The following is an 18,949-nucleotide window of genomic DNA, read 5'->3' as shown; positions in this document are numbered from 1 at the left end:
GGCCGAAGGTAGGCCCCAAACTGCTGAGCCACCCAGGGATCCCCTAACACTTAATTTTTAAATCAGCCTTTATGGCTCTACGTTGGAAGAACTACGGTCCCTGTAGTGTCCGCATCTCAATCCCCAGGACCTGTCGATGAGTCTGTCACCCTCTATAGCAAAAGGGACTTTGCAGGTGTGATTAAGTGAAGGGCTTTAGAGACGGGAATTTATCCCAAATGGTCCAGGTAGGACTGATGCAATCGCAAGGGGTTTTATAGGCAAAAGAGGGAGTCTGGAGAGTAGGTGAGAGAAGGAGACTGCGAGGATGGGAGCAGAGTTAGGGGTGATCCAGCCACTGGCTGGAAGAGCCAAGGAAGGCAGACAGCCTCCCGCAGACGGAGAAGCCGTCGGACCGAGTGTTCTCTCCGGCCTCCGCTAGGAGCACAGACCTTCACTACCTGGAGTTCAGTCCACTGTGACCTACAAAACTGTAAAATAATACATTTCTGTTTTGCTAGGCCGCTGAGTGTGTGGTGACTTGTTGTAGCATCAATAGGAAACAAATTCAGGCCCAACTGCCTTTTTCTGTTGTTTCTGCGTTGCTGCTTCTTGTCAGCAGGTCGTCTCATTTTCCTGAGTCCAAAATCATAACGGTTTGGGTAGGATTTCTTTAGATCCCAAAGCGTGCTGACTCATAAATTAGGCCCCTGCCTGGGGCCATGCTTTCTTGCTAGTTCCCTCCCCCATCTCACATGAGCCCGCCCTATCAATCCCACATGCATAGTTTCAAGTCATAAAAGGAATTCTCTATGATAATTTTTAAAATGGCATGTTATACTTTTGTTCACTTTGTGTAGTTTCAGGGGTGGTTTGTAATACTTTCCAGTCCCTACTAAATGATAAAATTGAGGCCAGAAGGCCAGATCCGTAGATAAATGTGAATTACGCCAGCATGATTCTTAACATGACTTTTTTTCCAGAATTCCCTTCTAGTAAGTGAATTCTTTCATCATCAAGAGAATGTCATATAAACATAAACTCTCTTGATGATGAAAGAACTCATTTACTAGAGTAATACATGGGGCATATGGCAGTAATTTTTTTTTTTTTTTTTACCATCATTGGTTGCTGAAATCTCGTTTGATCCTAAACAGGGAGAATTGATTGTTGTTGTTTGCTTCTTTTAGATATTTTAGACAGATTTTTACTTTGTAAATTCCTTTTCTTTTTAAATTCAAGTGCACTTAACACACGGTGTTATATTAGTGTCAGGTGTACAGTGCAGTGACTCAGCAATTCTATGCATTACTCAGTGCTCATCAGGAGAGCCCTGCTGAAGCCCCATCACCCATCCCCACCCACCCTCCCACCCTCCCACCAGCCGCCCCTCTGGGGACCATGTTTATTCTCCATAATGAAGACTTGTCTGTTTCTTGCTTTGTCTTTTTTTCCCTTTGTCCATTTGTTTCTCACGCTCCACTTATCAGTGAGACCATATGGAACTTGTCTTCCTCTGACTTATCTCCCTTAGCGTAATTAATACTCTCCAGCTCCAACCATGTTGTTGCAAATGGCAATTCATTCTTTTTTATGGTTGAGTAATATTCCACATATCAGGCCTTCTTCAGCCATTCACCCATCGATGGGCACTCGGGTTGCTTCCGTATCTTGGCCGTCGCAAACAATGCTGTGATAAACACGGGAGCGCATATATCCTTTCGAATTACGGGTTTCGTATTCTTGGGTAAATAACCAGTAGAGGAATTACTGGATCACAGGGTAGTGCTAGTTTTAATTTTTTAGGAATATCCATTCCAGTTTCCTTTTTATTGGTTTTAGTGATGGCAGACAAGAGACAAGAGAAGTACTAGTCATCTCTGCCACAGGCACTTGGCAAAAAATTTCAGCTCACCCCCCCCCCGTGGTGGGTAGGCTGTGCGGGTGCTTCAGGGGTCTCCGTTATGCTTCTAACCCTTCTGGAAGAAGCCCTGCTCAGTGTGCTGTCATTTCCAGGACGATCTCTGCTTCAGGGGTCCTTGGTTCCTCCATTGCTCCTGCCTGGGGTGGGAGAATGAGTCACATGGGAAGTGGAAACTTCCTGACCCCTCCAGCTAGAGTTCATAGGTCTAGTCACAAAACAGTAACTATTCTCTCTCTGGTCTAAAGAAAACAATAGTTCTGTGCTCAGAGTGCTACTTTTTTTGCATCTCCTTGGCTCCCAACTCGGAGTCCAGGCTGGGAGTAGACAACTTTCCAGAACTCTCCTCAAGCACACCATGCTGATTAGCTTTATTATTTTCTACTGTTAGAGTAGGGTTGCAGTATGGGAGGGGTGCCCTCTACGAGTCCTGGTGCCGGAAAATAAGTCCTTTCGATTTCTTAATACCTGACCTTGTACCTGGAGCGTCCCCCCATCACTGTAGGGGTCACAGCTGTGAGCCACCTGCCCCATCCCCCACCTCTAAACTCCCCTCCTCTCTGATACCTGGTGCTAGGGAAGGGTGGTCCGGTTGCTGTCCAGGGGCCGGCACAGGTGTGTATACAATCCTGGCACCGACAGTGTGCTCACAATCCCCGTGTTAGATTTCTACCATTACACTCCAGTCTGGATTCTGCGGGGGAAAACTTACGGCCACGTAGTTGACTTCCATTCGGTATTTTTGTCGAAACAGGGCTGTCTTATACCCATTTTTAGCTAGATATTATATGAATTAATATCTGAATCATACCCAACACCAGATGGAGTTGGCTTTTCCTGAAGAAGACAAAGCATCAGATTTCTTTTTTTGTTTTGTTTTGCTTTAGTTATGAAAATGCCAGCTTGAGCAATTAACTGGCTGGTGTCCTAATTGTCCTAATGTGTGAATCAGAGAGGCCATATGGCCCACCCGATCAACGTGTGGGTGTTCAGAAGCGGAGGAGAAAAGAATCCGGAGGCACACAGTTAGTCACTCAAGTCTACCGTTCGTGTCAGAAGCGTGTTAGTTGCCCCGTGAAGATTTGGAGGAGCAGCTGCTGGGGGACCCGAGCAGCAGCGATGTGCCCCTGAGCTGGTCTTGCAAAGCCTTCCTGTTGTAGGAAGATGAAAATGTTCTTGAAGTCTAAATTACGTGCATTAAGGAATTAGAGGGAGCATGGGGTTCTGTGCCTGAAAAAATAAAGCCAATTAAAAATAATGATCATCCTCTTGGAAGCTCAAAATGGAAGAAAAAAAAATATATATATATAAATCTTGCCCTCACTTGTTCCTGCCTTGAGGAGCAGCTGTCCCTGAGCTGCCATCCGCTCGGGGCTTGCCTTGATGGTGCGGGATAGACCCGGCTTGGGATCCTACGGCTGCTTTGTGTTTTCAAAGCTTTCTGTCCGTTGACAGCCATGAACATCTCTCTTCTTTGGAGGAATTCAAGTGATTTTCCAGACGTTCATTCACAATTTCATTTAAAGACTTAATTTAAAAAAATAAGGGTGTAGAACAGGGGTTAAAAAGTGGAGTTATTTTATTTGGTTCTCACAGGATCTTTAAGAAATTTCACATAAAATTGCAGATTTCCCCCCGGCTGCTACCAACTGGAGGTAAGTGGCAACTGCCAGCCCGAGACAGGGCCTCACGCACCCTTCAGTTGCCCACAGACTCGTCCTGGGCTGGCCTCTCGCCGTCACCAGCTGCCTGGTCCTCTGCCTGAGCCCGACCTGCATAACCAGCTCACACTATGGGGAAACTGAGGCTTAGAGCACTCCGCGAGGCAACACAACAGAAGTCCCGGAGGACTCAACTCTGAGTGTGAGACTAGGAGAGGACCCGAAGCGGGGAATAGTGTTCAAAGGCAACCATATGGTTTCTCCAAGCGCAGTGATGTGCGGCGGGGGGCCAAGAAAGGAAAGCGATGGAGACAGAGATGGATGAAGACCTGGGGTGGGGGGGCTCCCGGGGAAGCCTCGTGGGCGCCTGGTGGCAGGCCTACCCACCGTGGAGCTCGGCAGCCCGTCCCGGTGCCCGTCCCGGTGAGATCGCGGCCCTGGCCCAGCACCAGCTTCTGCACCAGCTGGAGAAGGCTCCGCCTGCAGGGCCGGCTTCGCGGTGCATGTCCACCGTCTCCCCTGAATTCTAAGAACCCCATTTCCTTGCACGAAGCCACCACAGCTTTGGACCTGGCCCACCACGAGCTGCTCTTCCGGAGTGGCTCTGCGTCCCGCTCGCCTGCCCTTGCGGATGGGGCTAGAGACCTGCCCGGGTGCTGGGCCGCCGCGAGCACGGCCCTGGCCCTTGCAGGCCCCATGTTCCTTCCTGGATTCAGTGTTGTGAACAAATGGGTTTCCTCTGAGAATCCGTTTTCTCATGTTGTTGCTGTTTTTTTAAGCATTGCAAATGTTATAAAGGCGACGCCACATCTGACTTCTCTGCACTGTGGGCTGAAGGCCAGAATCACACACGTGGGCAGCCTCCCGCAGGTACAGCACGCACCCAGGAATGGGGCACACCTGGATACTTCATTCTGTTTGTTTTGTTCTTAATTTTCTTGCTCTTAATTTGCCTTTGATCTTTATCTTGACCATTTATTAATTTTAAGTGTTTTTTAAAATATCTTGCTGCTATCAGATATTACACAGACAGAATGAATAACCGAGGTGGGTATTCCAGAGGGCACGGAGTATCTGCGGTGAAACTGGCTCGGGTAAAGGGAAACGAAACAACAAAACCCCATGTTATGGGCACTAGTTGATTACAACATAAAATTGAACATTTTAACCACACAGTGCTTGCCTATTCATTTAAAATTCTATTTATCTTTGTTCATTTCCCCCAGGTCTCTGGTGTAAATTCCTAGCTCCATGAAGATTTATGGCTTGTTTGATAAAATGGGGGGGGGGGGTCTCTAGTTGGTTCCTCTCATTACCACAGTTACTCATCTGGTGTGGGAGACGTGCTGGGGGCCGTGAGAGGGTTCTCTCCCCGCCTCCATCCCAGGGACCCTACCTCCATGCAGGCTCTGGTCATCCTCCGTGAAGATACTGTCCTTCTTCAATCTCAGGACCTCCTGCAAACCATGCAGGGTCTTAGGTTATATGAAGTGTAGGGAGTTCCGGTGTCGGGTTTTCCACGTTGCCCTTTGTCAATGACTTTTTCCTGGGATACGCCAAGATTCATATCCAGGTCCCGTTGGAATATTTTCCTCCCAATTTGTCTCCCAAGTGAAAATCTACCAGCTTCACCTCGTTTTCTAGAACATTTCTGAATTATTACCGTGTTGTTGGGAAAGAAGGAGGGGTACGGATGTTAACGGTGTGTCTGTGTGTCTATACGGGAAAGGGGAGAACTGAGATGAAGACAACTAAGGGCGTGGCACGAACAAAACATTCCTGAGTGTGCAGAGAGGGACCTTGCATCCCACCGTTCTCCGCACTGCACCACATGAGACGGCGCTGGCTCAGAGGCACCTTGTTTGGGTTTGGGAAGGGAGGGTGGCTCGGTACTGGAATGGCTGTGGGGCAATGCAAGGAGAAGGCGCTGTGCAGCTTACACACCGGGCATATAAGGCAAGTCTGGCGTTTGCAACTCGTGGAGCTTCTCTTCTGTTTGGCGACAACGGCTTGCATAGGGCGGCCCAACCGGGGAAAAACTGAAGCGTGTGGTAAGTTACGAAGTCGCATATTAAAAGCAGTAACTGCAAGAAATGGGGTGCACCCACAGCTCTAAATTCAACCCGTAACCAATTAATGAGAGACTTTCTTGGAGAGCACTTAGTTTTGCTTTAGGGGCCCTCCCTAAAGTGTAGTGAAAATGTTCATATTTGGTGACTGGAGTTTCATGGATTTAATAATTTTTATAGTCACAACCATGTCTTACGAGGCCTTCTTTCAATACCTGCTATTTTTTTCTAAAAGTATCAATGTCAAAAAATAAAAAATAAAAAAAAATAAAAGTATCAATGTCACTTATTTTCTAAAGAGTTTTAAAATCCTGTCTGTTAAGTTTCTCCAGCTTTGGAGTTGCATACTAAACCCATTAGGTTCTGGGTCTGGACTAGTTAACACTATTGTAGTTGAGTATGAATTTCCATGGTTGCAGCAGCTCATAAAGTTCAGATAACTTAAACAGGGCAATTCAAGAGACCTGGTAACTTGACATCCAAAATTCCAGTTTCTTTTAGGTAAATACTTAACCATGTAGGATATTCCCTGTTCCTCTTTTTGTCTCTCCAGGGCTGAGGAGGTTCTGGTGTGAATCTCGTCTTCAGTCTCTGCGGGTGTCTGCTGGGGCTCAGCTGGACCTGCCTGGAGTCTGAAGTCTGCCTCTGCTCCCATAGTATCCACTGACGAAGGTGCCCCTCACGGTTTCTAATCAGCAAGTCCTTTATTTTTTTATTTTTTTTTTTTTTAATTTTTATTTATTTATGATAGTCACAGAGAGAGAGAGAGAGAGAGGCAGAGACATAGGCAGAGGGAGAAGCAGGCTCCATGCACCGGGAGCCCGATGTGGGACTCGATCCCGGGTCTCCAGGATCACGCCCTGGGCCAAAGGCAGGCGCTAAACCGCTGCGCCACCCAGGGATCCCAGCAAGTCTTTTACTCGGCATCTCTGCCAACAACACGCAGCCCATTTAAATTCCCCAAATGCTCATAACCAACCTCCACACCTCTCTCCACTAAACGTGGGTAAGCGTATGGCTGCTCTTGCACTCTATTCTGAGGCTGGGAGAGATGGAGAAGAGGGTGGCTGGAGGGTGGGACGGGCCACTGCAGAAATGCCTCTGGCAGCACTTAACCTTGTGAAGATAAAGAAAACCTTGTGGGGTGCCTGGGTGGCTCAGTCGGTTGAGCGTCTGCCTTCGGCTCAGGTCATGATCTCAGGGTCCTGGGATCGAGTCCTACATTGGGCTCCCTGCTCCGTGGAAGGGGGGGACTCTGCTTCTCCCTCTGTCTCTGCCCCTCCCCCATGCCCATACTCCCTCTCCCATAAATAAAATCTGAAAAAAAAAAAAAAGAAAAGAAGTCTTCTATAAATTAAAGTCAGGAGGCCAGAAGGGGAGCCTGTATGCCCTACCGCCTGTTGACAACTGCAAATGCAACAGGAAGACTCACACCTTGCCAAGTCCATGCTATGTTAGTGGGAGGAAGGAGGTTTTCTTCTTGCCCAGTAACAACCCAGCCAATGAAAAGCCACCACACTTCAAACTCCCAGTTTACTCCAGTGGACTTGTTTGTAACAGCCCCTCCCGATTCCCCCTCTCCTCTCCTTTGTTCTCTGAACTTGCCTATAGTTTTGCTATAGCTTCCACGTTCTGAATTACAATTCTCTGCTATTCCTGAATAACCTCCCCCTCTTTTTATGCTTGCAAAATAACTGGCAGTTTTATTTTTAAAGTTAACACTCCGTACATATTTTTCTACTCTCCTCGCTACCCTGCGATGAAAGATGCCCTCGGAGGATTTCTTGTCTGGGTTCCAGTTTTCAAGTTAGGAGCTAGCCTTCCCCACTCTCAGATGTCTGTCTTTTCTAGGAGGATGGTCTCTACCAATTCCCCAAGGGTTCTGATCTGTGGAGGGGCAACTGTGAGAATCCTTTTCTCGAGATCCTGCACCAGCTATACACTCTCTAAATTTTCTCCAACACCCTCAAACCCAGCTCAGAACAAGTTCTCATTGCCTCTGTGTGGTGGAGATATGGCTTACCCATCATCACATGTTTTTCCTCCTTGTTTTATGTTATAAACTCTATGCACTTAGTGCTCCAGGATTTCCCTTTGAAGAGCTTTTTTTTTTTTCTGTTTCAGTACCATTATATCTTCCCCTCTCAAGAGCTTAGTTTGAAATTCAAAGTGAAGAATTTGACTTGCTGAATTCAGCTCTTGCTGGATTCTTCAGCACCTTTCTCTTTCTAGGATAAAAGCATTTAGCCTAAAGATCTAATTTTAATGGTGAAGATGTAGGGTAAAAAGGAAATGCCAAGAAGTAAGAATACATTTGTCAATATTTTAAAATATTTTACAGCTACTTATATGATACGAACTGAATGACTTAGGTGGTCTAGTATAAAATTTTGCTCTTTGGGGAGGAACTGGAAAGAATCTAGGCACATTTCTAAAGATATTAACCTTAAATAGCTTTTGAAATTTACCATAAGAAGCAGATTTTTCTCTCCCTCCTGGGCTGTGAAAATATTCCCTATGTCAACCCCTTCTTTTCCATGATCCTCCATAACGTGGGAGGGTTAGCTGGCAAAATTCCATAGAGTAAGCAAGACTTACTGCCATTTAAGAGCTTCAAACTATCTCCTCAGGGAAAGACAAAAATCACTGTGGCTAAAAATGTCAAGTCTGGGATTTTAAAGTTCTATAGGAGAAACTGTGGGGAATGTTAGTCTCTTGGTGGTGGAATAGGTTGGATCACTGGATCCAACTGGAATGTCTTTTTCCCAGCTTGTTAATTTCTGTGATTCAAGGAAAACAGACCTTAAAAGGAATGGAGAAAGTACAATTTCTAGAGAACAAAAGTGAACGCTAATTACTTCAATATTTTGAAAAGTGTTTTTACAGATTTTTTTTTAAAGATTTATTTATTTATTTGTTCATGATAGAGACAGAGAGAGAGAGAGAGGCAGAGACACAGGCAGAGGGAGAAGCAGGCTCCATGCAGGGAGCCTGACGTGGGACTCGATCCCGGGACTCCAGGATTGCACCCTGGGCCAAAGGCAGGCGCTAAACCGCTGCGCCACCCAGGGATCCCGTTTTTACAGATTTTTAATAAAATTTACAAATGATGATATATCACATTAAAAAAAAACAATTAAGTGCTTGTATTATCATGTGTTTAAGCCCCTAATTATTGAGAAAAGGGCAAAATTTCCAGATTTCTGAGTTCACAATAGTAAACTTCTCTTTCATGATATTCACAGAATGCTCCTGATAAATGCAGTGCAAATGGAGATGTTTTATTCCCAACATGGACTGTCGAAATGAAACTCACTTATGTTGAGTCTCTCACCACACCGGGTAAATGCCCCACAGAAAAATGACTCCTGAGTAACTGGTGTACATATGTATTATGTTTGCATGTGTAAGAACACGTATGTATATGCATGATTTTACACTGGACATTGAAAGGTATTTTTTTACCCACTAGAGAGAGTTTGATATTTTAATCCCCCGAATGAGAATTTTACATCATGGAGAAGTGGTTAAGAGTGTGGGTGCTGGGGATCCCTGGGTGGCGCAGCGGTTTGGCGCCTGCCTTTGGCCCAGGGTGCGATCCTGGAGACCCGGGATCGAATCCCACATCAGGCTCCCGGTGCATGGAGCCTGCTTCTCCCTCTGCCTGTGTCTCTGCCTCTCTCTCTCTCTCTGTGACTATCATAAATAAATAAAAAAAAATTAAAAAAAAAAAAAGAGTGTGGGTGCTGGAATCTGATTGCCGGGGTTAAAGCCACTTAATTAGCTATTGAACCTTTTTGTATAGCAGTAGCCTCTTGTCTAAGAAGGGAGCAATGACTGCACCTGCCCCTGAGGTGGTTGAGGGGATTAAGTGAATTAGAACACGACATTGTATAAAGTACAAAATAAATGTGAACTTTCAGTAACATTACGAGTCTGTGCAAGGCCCGTGCTAACCGCTTTGCGGGGTAAAAGAGACACAGTCTTTATGCTTACACGGTTTACTGCTTAGTAGGGAACTCAAGCTGTATAGTCTTGTATGCAGTTAAATATTAATACCTGAGAAGAAGATCGACAGTTCAGTTCAACTGCATGGACCTGCCTCTTAAATACAGAAGCCATGTGGGCTGGGTGACCCGGACCAGAGGAGGAGCTTTACATCAAGTGTTAGTCTCGCATTGGTTTCCCTTCACCTGATGCTTATCGCTTTGCCATGATGAAAACAGGTTCAAGGCATAATAAACAGCGTTCCAGGGGCCTGGTCTACATTAACCTTCAGGGGTTTAACCACGGGTGAGCAGTAAATGACGCAGCTGCTGATGCAGGAATAAGGGTCCTGATAACGGAGGTTGGGAGAGCGGGGAGCGCTCTGAGAAGCGGGCCAGCCCACCAGTCTCTGCAGTTTGCAGGGGGGACAGTGACTGCTTCAGCTGATTTTTATGTTTGTTTGTTTGTTTGTTTGTTTTTCCTGAGATCTACAGACAATTCCAGACTGTGGTGATCCAGTTTAAGAGGGAATTCTGTACAAGGACTGGCACGAAACTGCATGTCTAATTGCCAGATAAATATTACAGTTAGCCACTTCTCTGTGAGATCAAGGACAGGACTACTTCCCGTGGTCTGGGGTGTGCATGGAAGGCCTTGGGAGAAAGTGATGACTGAAGGGCCTTCCGGGCACCCGGGTGGTTCAGTCAGTTAAGCACCTGCCTTCGGCTCATTCTGAAACTCAGAATACCCCTGAATGAAAATTCACATTTATTTTGTGATCTTTCACAAAATGTGATCTCGGGGTCCTGGGATGAGCCGCTGCTCAGCGGGGAGCCTGCTTCTCCCTCTCCCACACCCCCTGCTTATGCTCTCTCTCTCTTTCTGTCAAATAAAGGAATAAAACCTTAAAGAAAAAGTCCTTCAACAAGAATTTAAGGTAATCTTTGGATTAATCCCTTTTAAATCAAATATTAATTTCCCTAACCTATTTTTTTATAAAGAGGAACCCCTTTATTTATTTATAATTTTATGTAGGGCCCAAGCCCAATGTGGGGTCCAAACTCATGACTTTGACATCAAGAGTCACATGCTCTACCAACTGGGCCAGCAAGGTACATCATCCCCTGACTTAATTTTTAAATGTATCAATCTAGATTTTCCCCCCACCTACTGTCCCTGACTGGTGCTCATACCAAAAGATGATTCTCAGCCTAAAAAATGAGTTTAATAAGTTTTCATTTGTTGATCTGAGTATAAAACCTTCATCTATAAAATTGCTTCTGTGGGGGATACAGGGGTATTCTGAATTTCAGACAATTTATAAACCCATTTTTTTCAAACACTATTTTGGTTGGTTCTCGTCGTTAGCATCAGACACTGTTGCAGGCCCGTATGAACCAAAGAAAGATACCTACCCTTGTGGAAGGGACATTCTGCAGAGGAGAGACAAACAATACACGGGATAAATAACTGGTATAGGTGCTGGAAAGGCAGTAAGTGCTAAGGAATAAAGAAAAAGTAGTCCAGGGTAAGACGGATGGGGTGGGTGGCAATTTTAAAGAGGACAGTCATTGAGAAGGGACCCTCGAGCCACGTGTGAAGGGAGCCAGCCAAGATGACCAAGTATCGTGGGGGAAGAGCATTTAAGTAAGGTGCAAGGAAGAGCCAATGCAAAGGCCCTGACGCAGGAGCTTACCAGGGAGTCTGAAGAGAAGCAAAGAGGCCAGGGTACCTGGAGGGAGTGGGAGAGACAAGAAGGTGAGGTCAGAGAGGTGAGCTGGGTAACGGGAGGCGGGAACGTGCTAGATCATATGGAGCCTTGCGGGGCCCTGAGGCTTTGAGAGTCAGAGGTCACTTGCACGGGGCTGCCCCAAAGCGAGGCCGGCTGGGGTCAACAGGATCTCTCTTTCCCCTGTCTCCTATATTTCAACTTTTTATTTTTATTTATGTTTTATATTTCAACTTTAATGTGGATACCAATACACCGAGCCCTCGTTTAAGATTCGACTTCTGATTTAGCAGGTCTGGGGCCTGAAATTCTCTGCTTTTAACAAGCTTGCGGGTGATGCCAGGCTGCCTGTCTCCAAGGCCACACTGACAACAGGTGTAAAGATGTGCTGGGGACCCCTGGGGGGCTCAGCGGTTTGGCGCCTGCCTTTGGCCCAGGGCGCGATCCTGGAGACTCTGGATCGAATCCCACGTCGGGCTCCCGGTGCATGGGCCTGCTTCTCCCTCTGCCTGTGTCTCTGCCTCTCTCTATGTGTCTATCATAAATAAAGTAATAATAATAAAAAAAGAGTAAAGAGGTGCCGGGTTCCCAGGGGCTCTGGATCTTACCTGTCCGTCAGCTGCGTGCCAGGGCCTTCTCGTTCTTGGTGAGCCTGTAGGGTCTTCGCTGGCTCTCCTACTGCTCTTGGTCTCACCAGGGGTCTCAGGACGTCAAGGTCCTGCCGCTTGGCCGGGGACACCAGGGTCTGGAAGTCCCTCTGGGACCGAGAGAGGTCGCCCGGCTGTCCCGTGCAGGTCCGGGAAGCTTCTAGGGCCTCCCCCTGCCGCTCGGGCCTCTGACCGGTCCCGTCCTACTGGATTACAGGACATCGGCGGGGCGTCCCCTGGGGTCCGCCGCCCTGAGGGCCCGGGGCGAGGCAGCAGGTGTGCGCCCAGGCCCAAGGGACGATGCCCCGCTAATGCCTATTCTACAGGCAAAGCTCCGACCTCGGAGCTGGAGCTGCAGGGACAGGCCTGGGCCCAGCCGCTTCCGAGGGACAGGGCTGTGCGCCCCCAGGCCCGCGTTCCGGCTTCGTCCCGCCCTGCGCGGCCTCAGGGTCGTCCTTGGGGCGCAGAGGGAGCCACTGCGACCGCCGGGGGGGGGGGGGGGGGGGGCGACGCTCGCCGCGCAGGGACCAGGCCCTGCCCCTGCCCCCGTCCCCAGGCACCGCGCCGGCCGCAGCCAGGGCTTTCCGCGACGCCCCGGGCCGCAAGTGCCACCGCAGGGGTCGCGGTTGGGCCGGGTCGGGGACGAGGTCGGGGTCGGGTCGGGGTCAGGCCTGGGTCGGGGTCGGGGTCGCGGTCGGGCCGGGGCGGGCGGGGGTCGCGGTCAGGGCGGGGTCCGGGCGGGGGCAAGGTCTGCCGGGGGCGGGGTCGGGCCGAGGTCACGGTCGGGCCGGGGGCAGGGTCGGACCCGGGTTGGGCCTGGGTGGGGCCTGGGTCGGGCCCGGGTCACGGTCGGGCGGGGGCGGGGTCGGGCCGGGGGCAAGGTCTGCCGGGGGCGTGGCCTGCCGGGGGCAGGGTCGGGTCGCGGGTGGCGGGCCGGGGGCGGGGGCGGGGGCGGGCCCCGGTTGGGCCTGGGTCGGGCCTGGGTCGGGCCGGGGTCGCGGTCGGGCCGGGGGCGGGGTCTGCCAGGGAAGGGGTCTGCCGGGGTCGCGGTCGGGGTCTGCCGGGGCGTGGCCTACTGGGGGCGTGGCCTGCGGGGTCTGTCGGGGGCGTGGCCTACTGGGGGCGTGGCCTGCGGGGTCGGAGCCGGGTCGCGGTCGGGCCTACTGGGGGCGTGGCCTGCCGGGGGCGGGGCCTGCGGGGGCGGGGCCGGGTCGCGGTCGGGCCTGCCGGGGGCGGGGCCTTCCGGGGGCGGGGCCTTCCGGGGGCGGGGCGTCGGCGGTGCGCAGCTGCGGCGCGGGAGCCAATCGGCGCGCCGCGGGCCGTCGCGCGAGCCGGGCGTGCGTCGGTGACGTCACGGTTGCCATGGCGAGGGCCGCGGGCAGGCAGCGCGTCGGGGGAGCCGCGGCGCCAGCATGAGCGGCCGCAGCCGCGGCAGGAGGTCGTCCCGCGCCAAGAGCCGGGGCAAAGGCCGCGGCCGAGGCCGAGTCCGCGCCGCCCCCGCCCCCGCCGCCGCCCCGGAGCCTTCCCGGAGCCGCGGGCCCGGCGAGGACCTCCCGGCGGCGCAGCTGCAGGTGCACGTCCCGGCGCGGCCCGCGGAGGAGGCGGCGGCGGAGGCGGAGGAGGCGGCGGCGGAGGCGGAAGCGGCGGAGGCGGCGGAGGCGGAGGCGGCGGAGGCGGAGGCGGCGGAGGCGGAGGCCTGCGCGCTGCCCCTGGACTGCGGCCTCGCGCTGCGGGCCCGGGCGGGGGCGGCGAGGCCGAGGGTCGGTGCGCGCGGCGGCGGCCGGCGAGGGCCCGCGGGGAGGCCGCGGAGGGCGGCGGGGGACGGCGGGGCGGGCGCGGCGGACGGGGAGGGGGAGGGGGCGGCGGGGGCGGGCGCGGGGGAGGCGGGGGGCGCGGGGGGCGCGGGGGGCGCGGGCCCCGGCGGCCGCATGGACACGCTGGAGACGGTGCAGCTGAAGCTGGAGACCATGAACGCGCAGGCCGACCGGGCCTACCTGCGCCTGTCGCGCAAGTTCGGGCAGCTGCGGCTGCATCACCTGGAGCGCAGGAACCTGCTCATCCAGAGCATCCCGGGCTTCTGGGGCCGCGCCTTCCAGAACCACCCGCAGCTGTCGTCCTTCCTCAACAGCCAGGACCGGGAGGCCCTCGGCTACCTCAACAGCCTGGAGGTGGAGGAGCTCGGCCTGGCCAGGCTGGGCTACAAGATCAAGTTCTACTTCGGCCGCAACCCCTACTTCCAGAACAAGGTGCTCATCAAGGAGTACGGCTGCGGGCCCTCGGGCCAGGTGGTGTCCCGCTCCACCCCCATCCAGTGGCTGCCGGGGCACGACCTGCAGTCCCTGAGCCAGGGGAGCCCGGACAACAGCCGCAGCTTCTTTGGGTGGTTTTCCAACCACAGCTCCATCGAGTCGGACAAGATCGTGGAGATCATCAACGAGGAGCTGTGGCCCAACCCCCTGCAGTACTACCTTATGAGCGAGGGGGCCCGGGCCGAGAAAGGGAAGGAGGGCAGGCCGGGCCCGGCGAGGCCGGACCCCGAGGCACCCAAGCCTGGGGCGCCCGAGTCCATCTGACCCTGCCCTAGTGTCCCCACCACCTCCCGTCGGACCTGCGCCTCAGTGACCAGGCCGCCCCCCGGCCCGCCGTGTCTTCATGGTGGCCTCCGCACACTTGCATCCCCCCCCGGGACTTTAGTTACAAGAATAGGGTATAAGCGACCATGTGCTCTCACCTCCTCGTGGCCTTCGTGCTTTTTCACATCAGTGCTCCGCGTTAGAGGGTCTCACCCCTACTGTTTGTACGTTAGGCGCACCCGCCTCAAGTGTGTGCGGCCTTTTGTCCGCATTGCCTGGACCGTGTGCTGGGCCCTGGCCCTTCCCAGCTGTCTGTAACGTGGACACTCAGCCATCCTCCAAGAGGACCAGCGAGTGTGTCCTCAAGCTCTGCTCCTTCAGGGCCGGTGACTCCCTGAGCTGCGTGTTGGCACTGGCCGTGCTCATCCGCGGCAGGTGTTGCTGCTGCTGCGGCTGCACAATGCACACAGTGTCGGCCGTCAGCCCAAACTGATTGTTCCAAAGCCGTGGGGTCGCCAGCCCAGTTGCCGCCCCCTCCTGGATCTCTGATTTTGGCCTGTGCTGCCCTGCGGGGTCCCCGGCTGCCGGGCATGGAGGAGGCTGAGCGAGAAGCGGTGTGCCACGTGTTCTGGACCATGTCTCTCCCTGCCTCCGGGCCCTTCTGATGAACATTCGTCGAGGTCTGTTCCATGCCCCATCTCTGTCTGGCCGTTGAGATCTGTCTGGGTCACTGTCGGCCCCAGTTGGCCTCCGGGTCAACGAGGACCTCGAGAACTGCCCGTGGACCCAGGCACCCTGCCCGTGCATGAGGCACACACCCACCCTCCCCAGCCTTCCAGGAGCCCGGCCTGCAGACTGGGGGGCGGGTGTGTGGACGTGTGCTCGCTGTCATCGTGCTGTGGCTCCAGGTGAGGGTGGGGACCAGACCCACGTACAGCCCGGGGCCCTCTGTCGACTCCACTTGTCCCTTCTGAGCCCGTGACCGGAGACTTACAGTGAGGTTGCTGGCGAAGAGGTTCCTGGTCCCTGAGCCTGTGTCTACTTCATCTCACACCTCACTTGCGCTTCCTTCACTCCCTCTCTTCCTTCTTTCCTTTCTCCTTTCCTGTCCTCCTCCTTCCTCCACTTTTCCCGTCCCTTTTCGGTTCAATATTGCCACAGCTCAGAAAGAGAGAACAACCGAAAAAAACAGGGCTTTTTGCGTACAGCTAGCGCGACAGCTGGGACCTGGCGTGCACACTCGCACACTGGGCTGACAGAGGGCGGACGAAGCGAGGCCAGGTGGGTCTGTGGGCAGACCTTGGGCCTGAGTCCTGGGTTCACTCTAATTCTGAGGTTGAAAATTCTTTTCATGCTACACGCGTGCTGGAATTCTAAGCCCTAAGGCCGCAGTGCTGTGGACCAGGGTTCCCTGTTCCACCTTTTTTACCTCTTTTATTTTTTGCCCTTAAGATCCGGTTGCCTCCTACTGTTTCCTCCCCTGTGGCGGAGGCCGCCTGGCCTTTACTCTCCAGCTTTCTCCTCTCAGCAGTCCTTTGCTGTCTTTGCTTCTACCTTCAGGTCCCCTTAGGAGCAGGCTTTGGTCCGGGGGCGTGGGGACAGGGCTTGCAGAGTCTGTCGTGTATCACAAGGCTCCTCACCAGGCTCATTTCCAGGGAGCGCAAGAGCTGAGCTGGCCCTCTTTCTCCTTCGCATCCCTAGAGGTGGGGCGTAGGACTGTAAGCACGCTCGCCCGCCCCCTAGCCTCCCTGTCCTCAGGGGAGACCTTGTGCTGAGTTCCCCAAGGGCGGGGGGGGGAGGCCTTGCCTCAAGTCTGCAGTGGAGGGGCCTGGAGAGGCAGATAGAAACCTTGAGAAGCTTCCGGGAGAGGAGGCCCATCTCTCAGTGAGGCAGGATGGGGAGGGACCTTCCTGGGAGTGAGGAGGGGGAGGAAGGGGTCATGGGCCAGTGTCACGCCTCAGTGAGGGTTTGCCCACGGTTTTGTCCCAGTATTAGCTCATCATTGGTGGGTTTTATAAATCACAGGAACAAATCCAAGACGGAATAATGTTACTTTGTATGCTTTCTCTTTTGTTCTAGGTGTGGCCTTGCATCTGCGGAAGATTGAGGCTGTATGCTGCTTATTTTGCCATAAGTAAAATCTTAACCACTTACCCCATGTTTGCCTAATGGGAAAATGTAGCTGTATCGGTCTGCTTTTTTCTTTTCTTTTTTTTTTTTTGTAATGTTTTGAGCTTTATTATGGACGTTTCCAGACGTGCACAGAAATGGAGAGGCTATGTCGATTATGATCAACCCGGCATCTTCCTCTCCCCGCCTGTACTGATGGAAAGTCCGACACTGTGCCAGCTCAACCTTGACTCCTTTGGGAGATCGGGACTCTCGGTGGTGGTGATAGTGGTGGGGTGCACTGTCATGATCACATCAGGTCTGCTGTTTTGCTTTGAATGTTAACTAATGAAGTTCCAGAAGTGGGCCTTAGAAATGAAAGTCTTCAGGATAAACAGGGAGTCTCAAAAAGAGAGGAAAAGATGCTCCCTTTCCCCTGTATCCACAAGAGGAGAGAGACTGTTCTGTTGCAAATCTTTCAAAGACCGACACGATACGCTGTTTACTTGAGACCCTTCACCAGGATATCAGTCCTTTTTGCCTGTGAAAGATGGAGGCTTCTGTGGGTGTTAGACGTATCATCCGCGTGTCCTGATCTCATAATATAACTGGTCTTGGAAGTATGATTTGGAGATCGTTTGTGTGTTCTGTGAAAATAACCTCCCCAAAACAGTTACTGGTTGTCTCACGTGGTAATCTGACAACCTGGTAATAATGCAAGTATTCCTTTGTTCCTAAACAGTACAAATAGCTGTAAGCTCCCATGCATGATGGAAAAATAAAGGTCTGTATCTCTGTTACATTTTTTATTTAAAAAAAAAAAGAATTGGAAGGTGAAGCTGAGGCCTGTAGTTGAGGGGCTGCATACGTTGGCCTTGAAGAGTGACGCCCTGGTCTCGGGCCTTGTGTGACAGGCCATCACGTGACAATGTATGAAATTCTTATTCCGAGGCCCTCAGCAGACATTGAGGGTCTGCGGTTGGTTCTGGGAGGAAGGCAGGGAGTTCTTGTATTTAATGAATTTTCCAGGTTATTTAATTAATTAATTAATTATTTATTTATAAAGATTTTATTTATATATTCATGAGAGACACACAGACACAGAGGCAGAGACACAGGCGGAGGGAGAAGCAGGCTCCATGCAGGGAGCCCGACGTGGGACTCGATCCTGGGTCGCCAGGATCACACCCCGGGCTGAAGGCGGTGCCAAACCGCTGAGCCACCCGGGCTGCCCTTCCCAGGTGATTTTAGCGGAAATCCTGTGCTGCTCAAATTTTAGAAGACATCTGAATTTTGTGAGGAATCCTGTTAAACTGTGACCTCTGATTCCCCCGTCGGGCACGGAACCTGACACAATTGCAGGTGATGTCAGTGCTGGTGGTAGTGAACTGTTCTCAGGAGCCGAGGAGGGGGCGTCCAGTAGAGCAGCGGTGCCCAGCAGACGCAGCTGCAGCAGGGCGCCGGCCGCTGCCCAGGTGGAGGTGTTGGGCCGGTTCCGTAGCGTGGCCAGACGAGAACCGGGGTCTCCGACGCTGCGGGAACGGCCGCGAGAAGGTGGATGCCCTTCGTCAGCGGAGGCAGCCAAGTGCCACCTACCGCTGCTCAGCAGAAAGTAGTCGGGAGAAATGAGAAGTGGGCCGTTAAATGGCCCAAGAACAAGCTTGGTCCCCGCGGCCAAGGGCTCGAGTCCGGAACCGTGCGGCGCTCAGGGCCAGGAGGGGTCCGAGCGTCCTGGGCGCTCAAATGCTGGTGAATGAATGAGCGGAAAACAGTTTACAGCCAACTCCCTCAGGGCTGGCCCGGTAGTTGAATTTGCAAAGTCGGCCACGTTTGGTGAGGACACGTCCTCGATCGTGGGGCGGCTGTCACGAGGGGTCACGGGCCGTGTGACTCCACGGAAAGCTGCGCGCTGGGCCCTGGCGGCTGAGGTGTGGGAGCAGGATGGCAGGGCTGGGCTCCTCTGCGGGCCTCTGCGGGCCTCTGCGGGCCGTGGGAGCCCGGGAGCGCGGGTGGGCGTCGGGGTCGCGGGCAGCCGTCCTGCGGGCCGGGGCGGGCCCGGGTGCGCCGTCCGCGAGGGGGAGTGGGCAGGAGTCAGGATTTCGATGCAGCGTCTCTTAATTCTGAATGCTTTCAGTCAAACAACAAAACAACCGAAACGCCCAGAGCCTTGCTATTAGCGACCCGTGGGGCGCGGGGCTCGGAGCGCGGCCTCTGCTTCGGCCCACGCGTCCCCGTGGGGCGGCGCCCAGCTCTGCTCACACGCCTGCTCTCCAG

At 52.9% G+C, this 18,949-nt stretch overlaps 1 protein-coding gene and 1 long non-coding RNA gene across 6 annotated transcripts in view; one reads left to right on the top strand and one right to left on the bottom strand.

Moving 5' to 3' along the window:
* The window catches only part of LOC112650729 (uncharacterized), a 32,153-nt gene extending 19,672 nt beyond the window's left edge, over positions 1–12,481 (bottom strand). For 2 of the 5 annotated variants that reach the window (XR_004810605.2, XR_004810604.2), the window contains exons 1-2: positions 11,955–12,481; positions 11,314–11,349 (exon numbers count right to left, since the gene is read on the bottom strand). This is a non-coding gene — a long non-coding RNA (uncharacterized LOC112650729). The remainder of the gene's footprint in view (positions 1–11,313; positions 11,350–11,954) is intronic. The other 3 variants (XR_003130399.3, XR_003130400.3, XR_003130401.3) reach the window with 3 other exon arrangements.
* Positions 12,482–13,881: 1,400 nt separating this feature from the next.
* Positions 13,882–17,475, top strand: TSPYL5 (TSPY like 5). The gene is made up of 2 exons (XM_049103893.1): positions 13,882–16,269; positions 16,646–17,475. The coding sequence occupies exon 1, from the start codon at positions 13,922–13,924 to the stop codon at positions 14,564–14,566; it is 645 nt and encodes a 214-aa protein (XP_048959850.1). The 5' UTR covers positions 13,882–13,921; the 3' UTR covers positions 14,567–16,269; positions 16,646–17,475.
* The last annotated feature ends 1,474 nt before the right edge of the window (positions 17,476–18,949 follow it).

Source organism: Canis lupus, chromosome 29 (genome assembly GCF_003254725.2).
Source record: "Canis lupus dingo isolate Sandy chromosome 29, ASM325472v2, whole genome shotgun sequence".
In the NCBI taxonomy this organism is placed as follows: domain Eukaryota; kingdom Metazoa; phylum Chordata; class Mammalia; order Carnivora; family Canidae; genus Canis; species Canis lupus.
The sequence above is the reverse complement of the archived record's forward strand: the minus strand, read 5'-3'. Positions and strand labels throughout refer to the sequence as shown.

What these genes read in the sequence shown, in the direction of transcription:
- TSPYL5 (XM_049103893.1), top strand. Translation starts at nt 13,922, where the DNA reads ATGGACACGCTGGAGACGGTGCAGCTGAAGCTGGAGACCATGAACGCG.